The sequence below is a fragment of the Desmodus rotundus genome, chromosome 3 (genome assembly GCF_022682495.2).
Source record: "Desmodus rotundus isolate HL8 chromosome 3, HLdesRot8A.1, whole genome shotgun sequence".
NCBI lineage: Eukaryota > Metazoa > Chordata > Mammalia > Chiroptera > Phyllostomidae > Desmodus > Desmodus rotundus.
Genome location: NC_071389.1, coordinates 133,580,815 through 133,596,141, shown reverse-complemented (window position 1 = coordinate 133,596,141; position 15,327 = coordinate 133,580,815). Strand labels below are relative to the sequence as shown.

General features: G+C 43.2%; 1 protein-coding gene across 12 annotated transcripts in view; it reads right to left on the bottom strand.

Annotated features, from left to right (window-relative positions):
• KCNC2 (potassium voltage-gated channel subfamily C member 2) overlaps positions 1–12,679 on the bottom strand; it is a 198,081-nt gene extending 185,402 nt beyond the window's left edge. For 8 of the 12 annotated variants that reach the window (XM_053921105.2, XM_053921109.2, XM_053921111.2 and 5 more), the window contains exons 1-2: positions 12,042–12,679; positions 10,262–10,964 (exon numbers count right to left, since the gene is read on the bottom strand). In XM_053921105.2, the coding sequence (XP_053777080.1) occupies positions 10,262–10,945 (684 nt within the window). In that variant the 5' untranslated portion in view covers positions 10,946–10,964; positions 12,042–12,679. Of the gene's footprint in view, positions 1–10,261; positions 10,967–11,135; positions 11,167–11,473; positions 11,671–12,041 lie in introns of those variants that run through there. The other 4 variants (XM_053921107.1, XM_071221005.1, XM_053921106.1 and 1 more) reach the window with 3 other exon arrangements.
• Between the last annotated feature and the right edge of the window lie 2,648 nt (positions 12,680–15,327).

Below are 15,327 nucleotides of genomic sequence, written 5' to 3'. Positions count from 1 at the left end.
TCTTAAAGGCAAGAGATATGTCTTGACTTTGCCACTTGCAAAATGCCTGGTATATAAGACTTACATATTAGATATTGTTCTAATTAATCACTATTTATTTATGAGGGACAGAATTACTGTTATGAATTTCCTGACAGTCATTCAGTTTTCACATGAAAAATTTCAGGGACAACTTATTTTTTTCATGAACATTCTAAATACCAGAATGCTTCTTTAAGTAGCTCTTGCAAGTACACCATCTTCCAAAACAACTAATGCTTGCCTCCAGGAATGATGATGACGGTGATGACGACGGTGATGATACAAGTAACATTACAGAACCTGGCACTATGCTGGATTCTTCACATGAATGTGCTTAGTCCACCGTCATAAAATGTCTTTGAATCAAATACTATTAATACCTTCCCAGTTCACCCTGGCTGGTGTGGCTCAGGGGTTGAGTGCCAGCCCGTGAACCACAGGGTCCCCGGGTTCATTCCCAGTCTAGGGTACCTGACTGCGTTGCAGGCCAGGCTCCCAGTAGGGAACACACAAGAGGCAACCACACATTGATGTTTCTCTCCCTCTCTTTCTCCCTTCACCTCCCTCTAAAAATAAATAAATAAAATCTTTAAAAAAATACCTTCCCAGTCCGCATGAAGAGAAGGAGGTTTAGAGAAGCAACTTGGTGAAAGCTACACAGCAAGCAAGTGGGGGAATCAGAATTAAAACTCGGCTGAGTCCTGCCCTCAGCATTACTTCACTTCCACCTCAAACCAACCATCAGAGACTCAGTCAGTCTTTCAATTCTTTGACCCTAAAAATATTTGTAGTTAAAAATGTAATAATAAATAAATTTTTAAAATTAAAACGTAGTTAACTTTGTTTTAAACTGGTTTCCAACTTCATCTGTCCATGGATCTCTTTTAAGGGTCGATACCTGCTCGTATCCGGAAGGGCTGCAGACCGATAAAACACACTTTGGTAAGCGCTGGTCTACACGTGAGTATTCTCCTAATTCCTTGTTAACTTGTATTTGCTGTTGGAGCGACCACATCGTAGTCGTAGCATGTACTGGGCCAGTAGCCAGCTACCGCCCCAAAGAAGTTCACCTCACCAGAATCTTAATTAAATCCTACTGAACTACAATCTCTGGAGTGAGACCTGGGAATTGAGATTTGTAGTCATCATCTTATGTTATTTCTAGGTTTCAGAAACACTGTTTTTGAATGAACTGAAGTAAGTTTTCAGTTCTGCCCTGGACTTGGCATCTTACATCTCATCAGGAAATCTCATTTATAAACCCAGAGGTTCCTTCATTCCAGTTTCAACCCTCCGTACTCAAGTCTGTTCTCCTGCCTTCTGGTCCTCCTATGACCCCATATTCCATGGCATGGTATTCTCGGTTAGTCCTCCATGTCCGCACACTACTCGACTGGCCTTCCCTTTGAGTGCTGGAAAACAAGTATCTTTTGGCAGTTAACTAAAATGTCATCTCCTCTGTATAGAAAGGTGGGCTCCTCCCTAGTTTTTGTGTCCACACTATACCATTATCTCCATCTTAGTGTCTAATGCATTCTATCTAATCGAATTATTATACAATATTCACTTTCGGCAAACAGTATTATATCCTAAATCACTAAACATAAATATACCAAAATAAGCAACCTCATATCTGAATTTCTGTTGTACAATTTACAAACACAGACACAAATTTCACGTAAGTTCTGAACAACATCTGGCCCTTTCATTAAACCCAATCTAACAAACTACTCAACAAATAACGTTATATTGGTACAAATAGTTTTTGCTTTAAAAATTCATAATCATGTATAACATTTAGAATCAACAATATCAGCTGGATATATTGACAATATTATTTAAAAATCACCTAATTTTATTTAAAAAATCTTTCACAGTTTATCATGTAATGACCAACTTTAAAATTATGGGCAAAATGTAAGAGAAAGTCTGCGGCCAATAGATGGCTAATTTCATCGCTGGCACTGTCTCCAAAGAGACATTCAAAAGGAAATCACCATTCATGGATGATACTAAGTCAGAGAACACCTGCCAGGGATGACTATCTTGACCTTTGCTCCAGTTTTTGAACTTGTCAACAGTCTTGTCAGATACATAAAAAATGGCAAAGCTCTAAGATCTGACAGTAAACCCATAGGGTTTTCAAACAGAAAATGAAGAAGATACTACTGGGTTGTCTGCATGGGATTTTCTTAATACATGGAACACGGAGGATCACACAGATTTCCTCATCATTATAAACTTTCAGAAGAAAAGATCAGTCAAGTAACTGTAGCAAATTACGGAGTACTTTTTCCCCGCTATCACCAGTAACACTTTGGCCAAAGTTCTTCTGTTTGATTCCTACAAAATGCATTCTCAAAAAACCTCCTAAAATTATGGTGTTGCTTTACATCACAACCCAGTGCAGTAAACACGGACTAACCATCCATTAAACAAAAAAGGTTTAAGACTGTTTTTCTGCCCTGTATTTACTGACCTCACAACAACATCCAATCTCTTCTGCAGATCTTAACAACAGTTCTAAACATCTTTCACTCCTCTACGTAAACCCACCCTGATCGGGCTAATTCTACATGAGAAGAAAATGCCCTATAAAACATGTTAACCATCACCAATAGGTTGCACCAGGGTTGCATTAAAATATTTCAAAGGCAATAAATCAAACAAGAGTCAAAAACCTATTAAAAACACACACACACAGAGATAAAGGGGAATATAGAAATTATTTCTTAATTTTCTAAATGTCTCCTGAAGCCTGTTACACGTGGCTCAGTTTGGGAGCTAAGGCTTCTGTAGATCTTTTCATGGAGATTGCGAGCTAAAGGAAAAAAGAGAAGGTAAGTTCACAGGTGGGTTAGTTTTGAGGCTTTGAAAGTAGACCAGTAAGATGTAGAACTGGTGGAGAAGGCAACGGAGGGACCTGGAGATAAAGTGAACGCCTGCAGCAGTGACAACAATACCAAGTGGGAGACTACAGCCCTTACCCTAACTACCGTTAACATGCTCGCTGCTTCCCAAGGGCTACAATTTGCGCATCTAACGTCAAACACAGCCCAGCCTAGGCAATCAAGACTGAATGGGAAGAGCATCAAAAATCAGGTCTAAACGCTAGTCCTGCGACTGTCACTAACCAGCCATGGTTATGAACAAGGCAGCTGCCTTAGTGCGAATTGAGGGAACTGTGCCAGATGGTGGTGACTTTCCTTCCAACTTAAGTCTCGTGAACACCGGAAGTCTGTCATGTGTATCAGGCACCAATCCTACTCAAAAAGTATATATTTTGATACATGTCACACACATGCGCACATGCACACACATACTAATGTTCCCAGTCAAAACCTTAAACCATATTCCTAGATATCTCTTCCATCCATATAAAATTTTATAAACGTATTTTCTGAGGATGTATCTGTTATGATAGTGAATATATCTTTTTATGTAAATATGTGTATCCTGACATAGAAAAACTATTTTCTCAAAAGAGAAATTTGGAGCACAACAAAAAATATATATAAATATCTTGAAATACTATTGATTAATGAGTATATTAAAATGTAAACTTATGAACTGTGTTAGAGAGCATTATACTCCCCAAGCTTATTCTGATAAAATAGGCTACGAAAGAGATAGAACTGAATAGTTTGACACTATTTTGTAAACAGTTAAATGTGTCAGGTGTATCTGTAAATCCTCAAGTGAATAAGATTTTCCCTTCTGTATAAAACACAGGAAGGGGAAAAGGATGGTGTCTTTGACAAGACACTTTTCAAATGGAAATAAAACTGAGGTTATCTAATCAGTTATCCTTGTGGGTGGATAGCGTTACACCTGCACCGAATCTTAGATTTAGGAAATGACAGAGCCGATCATCTTTATGGGCTTCATGACAGAGCCACAGCAGAAGATTTCCTGAGATCAAATATGTGGTTGAGAGAACGCTGTTTTCAATGGAAACGGGAAGCTCAGAGCCAACCTGTTTCTATGGTAACTGGAGCAGCAGTTACCCAACAGCTGTAGGGGAAAAAAGGGCAGAAAGTTATAAATGCAAAAAACAAACAAAATCGATGCTGGCTTACCTGGCCAGTGTGACGTGCCTCATGGCACAATCAGCATCAGTGCAGAGATGGTGTCCCTGCACCACCAGCCCCAGGGGCCTTTAGTAACTAGTACCCTTGTTTTTCCTCCAAACCTCAAAGTGTTAGACCTGGAAAGAAGTTTGGCTACTATCTAGTCCTATGGGTCATTCCCATTTTTTTCTTTTAATTTTTTCAGAATAAGGCACAGAAAATCAAGCCTCAGAAAGATGAAGTGAATTCTCCAAGGTCACACAGCCAGCGGTGAAATCGGCGTTAATGCCTAGGCGTCATGCATCCCAACCCAGGCATTTTCCCACTGCTGTTCCACATATGCCCTATTCCTGACCTCTGCTCCAAGTATCCACAGTGTAGTCACTTTCTGTGAAAATATTGACTACGCAGAATCAAAATTAGTTACCACCTTTCAATCCATAAGAGAAGCAAAGAGCAGTGCTATTCTGTCATAAGAAACAAAAATCTTGACTAATCTTCTAAAAAAAAATCTCTTCACACTTCAAGAGAATTGAATGAAGTTTACACAGTACATTGTTTGGATTATGTTGCCGTATCTATTTCCCTCTGGGGATCTGTGTTTATCTTTTATCAGTCTTTTAGTGCCCTTTACTATTTCATCTAGGCATATTTCTAAAGGTTGTCATAATAAAAAGGACTTATGACTTACAAGTTCAAAAAATATGAGACCTGCAAACTACATTTATTTTATTTGTAGTAGCAAAAAATACATGGTAATGATAGACATTTTCAAATGGAAAGATTGGCCTGCATTTTTATATAAACCCACACATTTCCTTGTTTTCAGTTGCTTTGAAAATACGCTTCTTGACAGCGAAGAAAAATTTCCTTGACTCTCATTTAACTTTGTCAGCTGAAGTACACAAATGAGCTCTTAGAAAAATATTACTGGAAAAATCATGCTTAATCTGTCCAACTACATTCACCTCTGGCACACCTAATGCCCAGCCTAACGCTCAGATCATCTAGTTCGTGACTCAAATATAGTACTGGAAATACAACTGACTACTGAAGTTACTTAGTTCTTTTAATGATGTACTGAATTAGGTATTCTCTGGTCCTATCCAATTCTCAGAATATAAGCACATATTCTGAAAATATAAGCATGTCAACTTCAAAATAGTGGCCTGGAAAACATCAAAAGATACTTAGATGCTTATACGGCAAATGCAAACTGCACTGTTACAGCAGATTCTTTTCAGGGCTCTGAAGGTTGGGTTCGCATTGCTATATGGTTGGCCATGACTTTTAATTAATATAAAGGGGATGAAGAGACTTGACCGTATCCCAAAATATCCAGTTGTTCGGCATAAGTACAGCCTTCATCATCTTCTCCAATAATATGACAAAGAGACAGCCAATAAGTCACTTTGAAAGCAGAATAATCAAAATTAAAACAGCCTAACATTTCCATAATAAAATATAGACTAACAATACTTGAACACCACCATTTCTACCTAAAATATCTTCCTGTGTGTGTCAGGCAATATTTCCAAGCAAGCTGTTTTTGAGGAAAATGTTTTAATAGCTCTAGAATTTCATTTGTTGTTATTTTGTTGCATTTTTTAAATTTAACAGATCATGATTTTAGGAAATATCTTCTTATAAATACAGTGATGAGTTTACTGAGGGTGAAAGACAGTATCTTCTCCATGCATTCCCAGTGTTTTGCATAGCTTCTGGTCTAGAGTGACTGCATAATCAATACTCATTGAATAAATAAATGCTCTAAAATGTTTAATAACGCACAATAATAGTTTATGAACAAGATATATCTGGCCATTAATTCTTTTAACTGGGCCAATGCTTACAAAACAAGAATTAAAATATTTTCCTTCTTTAATCTTAATTTTTGACTACAGTTGTCCTTACATTATCATATTTTTATTTTTTTAATTTATTTTATTTTTTAAAGAATTTATTTATTTATTTCTAGAGAGGGGAAGGGAGGGAGAAAAAGGGGGAGAGAAACATCGATGTGAGGTTGCCTCTCGCACGCCCCCTACTGGGGACCTGGCCAGCGACCCAAGCATGTGTCAGGACTGGGAATCGAACCAGCCACCCCTAGATTTCACAGGCTGGCATTCAATCCACTGAGCCACATCAGGCAGGGCTGTCATATTTTTAATTAAATGGTACATTTAAAGCCACCAAATAGTTATTTAGGTCCTTTCCTTCCTGGTTTGTTTGTTTGTTTGTTTGTTTCAGTTTGAAGAAGAGGGAGAAAATGGCCCATAAAAAGTAAATTAAAAATTTGAATTCTGAATCCAACTCCAGATATTGAAGTTTAAATTTTAGTAGTTTTAAGGACCGAAATTCTGGAAATAACATAAATATTTTCATGATTTAAAAATGATGGATTCACTATCATAACCCATGTGTACTTCAGGATGATCTGCACACAGCTGTGTACTAGATAACGGTCTAGAGAACATGCATGAAGTAATCTAGACCCACCCCCAAAATCCAACATCTTAAATGTGATTCCATGGCAGTTCTTCATTTGTCTTTCTTTTCTAAAATGTTCTTTGAAAGAAAAAAAAATGGTCTATCAGGTAATCAAAGATCATCCTGCCAAGGAAGAGCCACCATCTGAAAAAGAACCTGACTCAATCACCTTCCATCTCCCTGCCCCACCCCCAAAAATAAGTGAAAAGAAGAGGAAGAAGGAGATACTTATTACTGCTCTCAGTTCTTTAATACTGGAAAGAAATTATTGAATAAATTTTAATTTTAGTATTTTGCCACTATATTGTCTTCTTAAAACCTCTAACATATCTAAAAGTTCTATCAAGGAATCTCTTCCTTGTTCCTATCCACTTACCTATGACAGAATGTCTTTGGAAGAAAGCGCATACAAGCTTCGTTTCCTTCTAAAACTTAGATATAAAATTGAAAACACACAACACTGAACATTTTCACAGGTACAACTATGCATCCTTGATTTTTACTATTTGTAAATATCGCTCAATGGCATCAACAGAATTATCTTTTTTTCCCCTTGATCTCATTCTCCACAACAGGTTTCCATGACAACTTATTTTTGAATTTTTATAAATTTCTATCTTTGAATATTATTCTTAAGGATAAGAATTCAAAAGTATAAAATATAAATTTATTTACCAAATTAACTTGGACAATTTAGACTTCTCAAATATGTGTTTACATCATAAATTAAAAGGACTAGAGGGGAAATGCCAACCAAAAAAAAGACAAAAATACAATGCTGTAAATTGCAGTTAATTATCCATTTCCTATCACTATTGTTTCAGTCTGCCAGTTCAGATCATAAAAGTTAGAAATAAAACACATCTCTTATAAAGCTGAGCCAATTTCTTCAACATTTGAAAAGATGAAGAATTTAAGAAGGTGTTCAGTTACATTGTGCATCTCAAGTATACCAATAAAAACTTCACTAGTATAAAAAAATGAGAGTTCGTAAAAGTTAAATACTTAACTTCTCTTAAGAATGGTACTTGTGGCAGTTAAGACACAGCTGAAGCAAACCACCTGATACTTGATATATGTCTCCTAGAACCATGTCCATGTCCAATGTAACTCTATTTATCAACCTAGTCAGATAACATTAAGTCAGATCATCATCTAAACTAAAAGTGTTCATATAAAAATACTAACTCCATTTAAAGAGAATGGAGGTTTACTTCTGATTATTCTTTTTTAGGCAACCTTACTAACTTGAAAAAGGATTTCCCTGAAGACAAGTCCTACAAATGTTAGCCAATCTGAAAGAAAGCAAAACATTACCTATCAACTGGTGAATAAAAATGGACGTTCAAACAGGGCTCATTTAAAGAAGTTAATTTCAATCCCCTATTTTTACTCCAATGTTGGGTGGTGCAGGGTAAAATTTCCACCAGCCAAAGTCCGGGAATACATACATAAACAAGAATCACGGATGACCTTTCAAAGTTAGCATGCCAGTGAGTATCTTACGCTGTATTAGCTCTCCAGAGCAACAGGGTCTGCAGAGACTCCACAAACCAGTCAGTTACCATCAGCTGTGGTGGAAGGGCCCGGGGAGGGTGTCCTAAGACCTCTAGATAATTTTGGCTCTGCCACGAACTTGCTGTATGACCTTGGCCACCACTTACCATCTGCGATCTTCATTTTCCTCATCTACAAAATAAAGGGTCTTCACAAGGTGATGTCAAAGAAATTGTCCATGTCCATGACTCTCAGCTGATTCTGCTTCTAATGGCTCTGTGACCTTACGTGAATCTTCAGTCTACCTGTGTTCTTCCCTCACCCAAAATGGATGCAACTCAAATTCTTAGTAATATTATAATGAAATCTTAGAAGGACTTATAGAAGACTATTTTCAACCTGATGGTCTACCCTTGGGCCAATAATCAACTGAATCAATTTTCATAGCAATAATAATAAATGAACACATTCTTAGTAAAGTTTTTGCTATGCAATCTGTCCTACAATAAAATGTATTCTATGATCATGAGGGAAAATAACAAAATATTCTTTTTTATAGCACATGACCTAGAAAAATATATACATCACATGATGAACCTGCAAACAAATTCAGTTATCTTTTTAGCCACCAAGGAGAAAGAGCATTGTGGCACTCAGCTGGGAGAAGAAAAAAAAACCCACAGATGTAACGGTCAAGAGTCTGAGATTTAATTTAAATACATATGTACTTGTTTGTTTGTTTCTTTTCTTTTGTCTGAAAAGAAGCTTTCGGAGTTGAAGATATGAATTCTACATTCAAATATGATAATGTGGACCTCCTAGAATGTATGTATGCATTTAAATTCCAGATTCGATGGAGTAGCAGTGTTTCAAGTTATCTCTTTATAGTCAATGTCACACTGAAAACAAAACCTATCTTCAGACTTCTAAAGTGGTGTCAGAAGCACATCTTCTGACAAGTTGGTAGAGGGACAGCTGCATGACACCTCAAAGGCAAAGACTTCTGACACGTGAAGACAATAATGAGAATGGAGCCAAAGCGAAGCTGGGAGAACTCCCATTCTGCCCAGGGGGTATCTTTTCTGGGTGTCAGAAGCAACCAAGACACATCCAGTTGCAGGGACTTAACAAAATACAGTATTCTGTTCTCACATATAATTAAAAAACATTCACATACTATATAATTTTTGGTTATTTATATTTCTTTTGTTTCCTTTAAACCAAAGAAATCACTATTGGTTACTTTTATAGTCCCTTTATGGGATTCTGAAGAATTAATTGGGAATGGCAAGAACCAAATTTAAGCTGTCACTCAAGCCGGAAACCCAAAAGAAAAATTGAGGGTGGGATCACAATCTAAAGAGTAAAATAAAGTTTGCTACAATTTAAATTACCCTGATTTAGAAAATGTTATGAAACTTGGATCGCCAAAGTGACTAATGCACGTTCAGCCTGTGAAAAACATCGATACAGACCAAGGGGAAAGACATCAGCCTCCAAAATTCAGTGTGCAGGTGGGCTCTCCGGTCAACTCACGGGGAAGAGCGATCCCAGCACTCTTCCCCCGTGGAAAGAGAGCAGCCCGGACAGCACGCAGGAGCCCGTCTTCACGAAATGAACTCCGGGCACACCCTCTCCCACGCCAGCCGTGTACACGGATTCCACTTCCCCTTCCTCGTCCTCAGATGAGATCCCTAATTGAGCCACTGCCCTGGGTGAGTCAGATGTGAAGGAGTGCCAGCCTCACTGAAAATGTCAGACTGTGGGGCCCAGAAGGCCTGAAGAGACATGGGAGCTAAAGGAAAAGTTGTAGCAAAACCATGAAGAAAAACAGACAGACAAAAAACCCTCGAGATGAAGTCTGACGCTCTTTTCAAGACAAAGTTCCAGACACTTTGCACAGAGAAGTCGACAAAGGCCCTTTAGGTCCCATCTGCTAAAGTAAAGCTGAGTTAGAGCGAAGAAGGAGAGGAGGGAGATGAAGGGGACCTGGGCGCCTGGGGGTCAGCGCCCCCGACTTTACCTTTCACCCGATGGGCTTCCAATCTCCTGGTCTGGGAACCCTGATCCCTGCTCCCCTCCCCGACTCCCCATCCCAGAGGCCCCGGTGCAAAGGAACAGCAAGTTGGGGAAGGAGTTGGAAGAAGTTGGAGCAGCAGGGAAGGGGCAGCTTCTGGCCTTACCCGGGCGGCTCGGGACGAGTAGGGGTCCTCGAAGAGGGCCCACATGCGGGGCTGCATCCTCCTCCAGCGGCCAGACTTGCCGTCGGGGCCCCCCAGGCCCGCGGCGTCCTCGATGCCCAGCCTCTTGGCCGCCAGGTCCTCGTCGTCGCCAGGGTCGCCGCCGATGAGGTCGGGGGTCTCGAAGGTGTCGAGGGCCTCCTCGGCGTCGCGGTGCTGCCTGTAGGTCATCCAGCAGCAGGGCTCCACGTCCGTCTCGTCGATGCCCCAGAAGGCCAGCTCCTCCTCGAAGAGCGGCCCGCACACGTCGGCGGGGCAGTGCAGCTTGCCGGTGCGGTAGTAATTGAGCACGTAGGCGAAGACGCCCGGGTGCCGGTCGAAGAAGAACTCGCGGCCGCCCCCAGGGTGGTCCCCGCCGCCACTGCGGGAGCTGCAGTTGCCCGCGCCGCCCTCGAAGCAGCCCCCGGGCCCCGGGGACAGTGGGGGCAGTCGCGGCGACGGAGAGGGCGGCGGGGGCGACGGCTGCAGCGGGTCGCCCGCCGCGGTCAGGCAGTCGCCCTGGGGTTCGGAGGCGGCGAGAAGGGCCAGGCGCGTCCCCGGCAGGGTCTTCAGGGTGCTGCGGTAGGTCTCGTGCCGGGTGCCCCCGACATTGAGGATCACCCTCTCGTTGTTCTCGATCTTGCCCATCTCTGTGGCTCAGACATGACTGGGGGGGAGGTGAACACGGCGCCCAGTTAAATGTCTCGGCCGTCAGAGCCGCACCCCCACCCCCACCCCCCGCCCGAGTCCCAGGACGCGGGGCGCGCGGACGGGCGAAGGGCAAACGACCCTCCCCGGGGCCCCGGCGCCCAGTCCGCTTCCGCCTCACGCCTCGCACCTTTCCCAGGTTTGCAGAGCACCAAGGAGGCAGCAGCCCGAGTCTTCCCTGACCTTCCAGGACCCCCTTTTCCCCTGCTTCACACCTCACCTTTCCCCCTGTGCTCCTTCACCTTCCACCCTTCACCCTCCCAGCCCCGATCTCTCTCTCCGCGCTCTCCCCCTCCCTTGCGCTTTTCCTTCCCCCGCCGCACCCCCACCCAGGCCCCTCTCTTCCACTCTCCACGTCACTCTCCCCGACCCCCAGCCGGGAGATAATTCCCTTAGGCAGCGAGTACTCTCTGCTGAGCCAACTCGGCGGCTTAAGCTGAGAGCCCCCCCGGACTCGGCCGCGCGTACCCCCGGCAACTCCGGATGGCTCCCTGCTGCCCGGCGCTCGGGGCGTGCCCTCTGAGCGACCTGCTCTGGGTTCACCTCCGCGCTCCCGCACGGACCCGGCACAAAGACTCCACGCAGAAGTCAAAGCAAAAGAAAAAAAAAATCTCCCTGATGTTGCCTTTCACCAAGGAGACCTCGGGCCAATTTCCCGATCCAATTTCCTTTTCACCTTATTGCTGCTGTTGCTAATATTATTACTGCTCGGGAAAGGAAAAGACTAACTGGGATCCATTTTTGAGAATAGTAGCGGTTAATGCATCCCACCCATCTCCGCTTCCTAAGAAAACAACCGCCTCGGGGGTGGGGGTGGGGGCTGCTTTCTAGGAGGGCGAGGCCGCGGGAGCGGCTGCGGGCGGCACACCCCCTGCGCCGGCCGTCCGGGCGGACGGCGTCCCCGGTTCCAGTCTCCGGCCACCTTCCCCGGGGCTGCAGGTCCACACTCCCACCGCGGAATGGAAGGGGGACGCCTGCCCGCAGGGTCAGCACGCCCTTCCCGGCACATCACCCCCGTCCCCCCGCCCCCAGATACCTTAACGAGACCGAGATAAAAGTGGTTCTGCCCTGGGTTCCGCGCGGACGAGCTTCTCCCGGCAGCCAGACTCAGTCCCAACGTGCAGCCGGGCCGCCCTGCTCCAGCGGGAAACTACTTGTTGGTGTTTTCCAGGCTCGGGCGGTGGGGCCGCGGGTCCGGGCGCTGGGCTCGCGGAGACAGCCCCCGCCGGCCGCCGGCCGCCGGCCGCGCTCCCCGCCTTCATTCTGCGAGCGGCTGGCTCGCCCCGCGCCGGCCTCGGCGCCGCGAGTCACCATCGCGCGGGGCTGGGCGAACCATGGAGCTTGGGGCGGGTCCAGCCGGCGCTCCGCGCCCCCGGCGCGCGCGGGCAGGGCGGCTGGCCGCGGCTGCAGCGGAGCTGGCCGGAGAGGGCTGGAGAGCTCGCCCTTTTGATGGTGAAATCGCCCTGCTCCGATTTCGACCTGCAGATTTTGTTCGTCCCCCTGAAGCCACCGCCGCTGGAACTGCCCCTTCCGCACCACTCGCCAGCAACCACCGCCCCCCGAGCACCGAGCTCCGGGGAGGGCGGGTGGGCGTGTGGGTGGGTCTGGGTAAGCTCTGTTGTACCAACCAGGTTCAGCTGTTTTTCTTTGGCGAGGCTCTGCCCCCACCCTCTCCGCCTGCCTGATTTACACCCCGCTCTCCACATCCTTTCTCTGCCCGCTGCCCCACCGCCCCTCCCAACAAGTGAGAGAGCATCTAAGACCAATTGCTTTTTTTTTCTTTCTTAATGACAGCTGATGGGAGACAGCGGTCTACTTACAGGTGACCTGTGAGTCTTATTGCTCGTGTCTTTTACATGGCTCTGGCTTGCTCTTTTCAGCCAAATGTAGGTCTCCAGACACCACATCATGGTTATGTAAAACAAAACAAGTTTTAAAAGTTTATTCCAGGACCATAATGCTCCAGCAAGTAAAAATTCAGGTTTCTTCATCAGAAACGAAAAAGAGAACCTACAGATACCCAAGTACCAAAGCAAGTGTCTAATTAGCCAATCTCACACCTTCTTAAATTCGTGTTGTGCCTTGTATTGGTTTGCTGGGGCTGCCATAATGAAGTTTCACAATCTGCATTGTTTACAGCAGAAATACCTTATCTCGCAGTTCTGGAGGCTACACATTTGAAATTACGGTGGTGTGAGGGTTGGTTCCTTCTGGGGGCTCTGGGGAATGGGTCTATTCCAGCCCTCGCTCCTTGGCTCGTCGGTGGCCACCCGCCCCTGCGTCTCCACATCTTTTTCATTTAGGCAGATGTCTGCGTGTCCAAATTCCTCGATTATGTAAAAACACTAGATGTAATGATTAGGACCCACCTTAGTGACTTCATTTTAAATAGATCACCTCTGTAAAAACACCATTTCCAAATAAGGTCGCATTCTGTGGTGCTGGAGGTCAGAACTTCAACATCTCTGTGTGGAGAGGGTGCTGGAGGGTTGGGGCTGGAAGGCAGGGCCACAATTCAGCCCTTATCAGACCTCACCACCAAAAACGTGTGTGTTTCTGTGCCTGTGTGTATGTTTCTAGGGCGAGAGGGACGGAGGAAAAAGAGGGCAAGCACCTGTTCTACAGGTATATTTTCATGGAATTGATGTCCACAGAGTAGGTAGAACACCAGGTTGTACGTAAGAGGAAATCTCTTTGAAAAAGTTATTGATATTGACACTATGATCTGAAAAGAGCAAAAGTTATTAGTACTAATAAAGTTTTAGCAATATGGAGGACTGCAAGGTACACAGTTAAAGATAAACAATTCACTAAAAAACAAAAAACACCTGTCTGTTATAACGGTAAGTAAACAAAGTGAAGAACTAAAATGTTTTTAAAAGGTGAGTGATATCTAGAAAAGTAGTGCAAGAAAATTTGTGTGTGTCCATGTATAAAAATTTACTAACAGTATGTCAGTAAATGTGTGGTAATAACCTAAGAAATAGCTTTGTGAAAATATAAATTTCCTTTACTAACACATGCAAAAAAGTGTAAAGCTTAAATACTGAGGGAGTGATTCTAGTTTTTCCCTATTATCAATCACAAAGGCATTTCTAAAATTAATAGTAATAGTTCATTTCCATTGCCAGAAAATGTACAAAGAAAATTCTATTCAAATTCTAACATGCATCTTCATATTGTCTAGATGGCTCCTTACATAAATTAATGTTACAAATTCGGTAGGGAGAGAAGGCGTATGGTTTGGTTTAAAATAAACTAGCAATAGTAAGTGGAGTAACAGAAGCACTTATAATAACAGCAACATTTACTGAGATCTTACTACGTGCAAAGTGCTTCGTATAAATTGCTGATTTTTGATTAAGTGGAAGAATTATTCACATTAAATTATAAGACTTCTAGAAAGATAACACAGAGATGGCGGGAACCAATAATGAAAATCTTCCATTTGATACTAAATTTGTATTATGAGGGACCTATAGAGAAACCTAAAAAAGGGCTGAGGGACATGCCAAGGACTCACGGGGGAGGGGAGATAAGAAAGAAACGTAATGGATCAATCTAGAAATAATCAAATGACAAGAGGATCATCTTTTAGAAGAAGTCACACTCTTCTTGTGATGCATAAAGGATTAGATGTGACATTAGGGAACATTCCAGATAAGTTTGAAAATAAAAATGTGAGAAATACAAGATGAGCTTGTATTTCACTGGATAATTGATAACGTAATGAATGAAATAGTCTTTGTTATTCTCTTTTCCAGTCTATATAAGAGAGGAAGATCCTAAGCCAACATCCAAGCTTCATTGTGTAGGGCAGGAGAGGACAGAAAACCCTTCCAGCTCACTCCAAATCTTTGATGAACGATGGCAATGGAAAGGTGAAGGGAAAAAAGAAAAAACAGCTGTGGTTTCCTTTGCTGGTCTGTGTGCAAGGATCTAAATGACTGTTGCTCCTTGCAGTGAAGTAGCTGAAATGCTGCTTCCTTTACATCCTTGAGTCAGCATCACGCAAGGCTGTGGAACCCTAGCGCCACTTCACCACCAGAGATATGGCTTGATCTCGTGAAGCCACATTGTGAATATCAGAATGACATACTTGTATGTTTAACATTTGAACAAATTAACTCTTTTAAAGAAGAGTATAAGGATTTAAAAAATAGTCTTCACCTTTACGAAGCAAAATGCTATTTATAGACAAAATTCCTCTGCAGTAGATTTTAAAATGGTCACAATGTCCCATCCCTCCTTGTAGTTACGGTCCTTTATAATGTGACTTTACACCTTCTCCTATCAAGTCTGTTTCTTCAGCCCTTGAATCT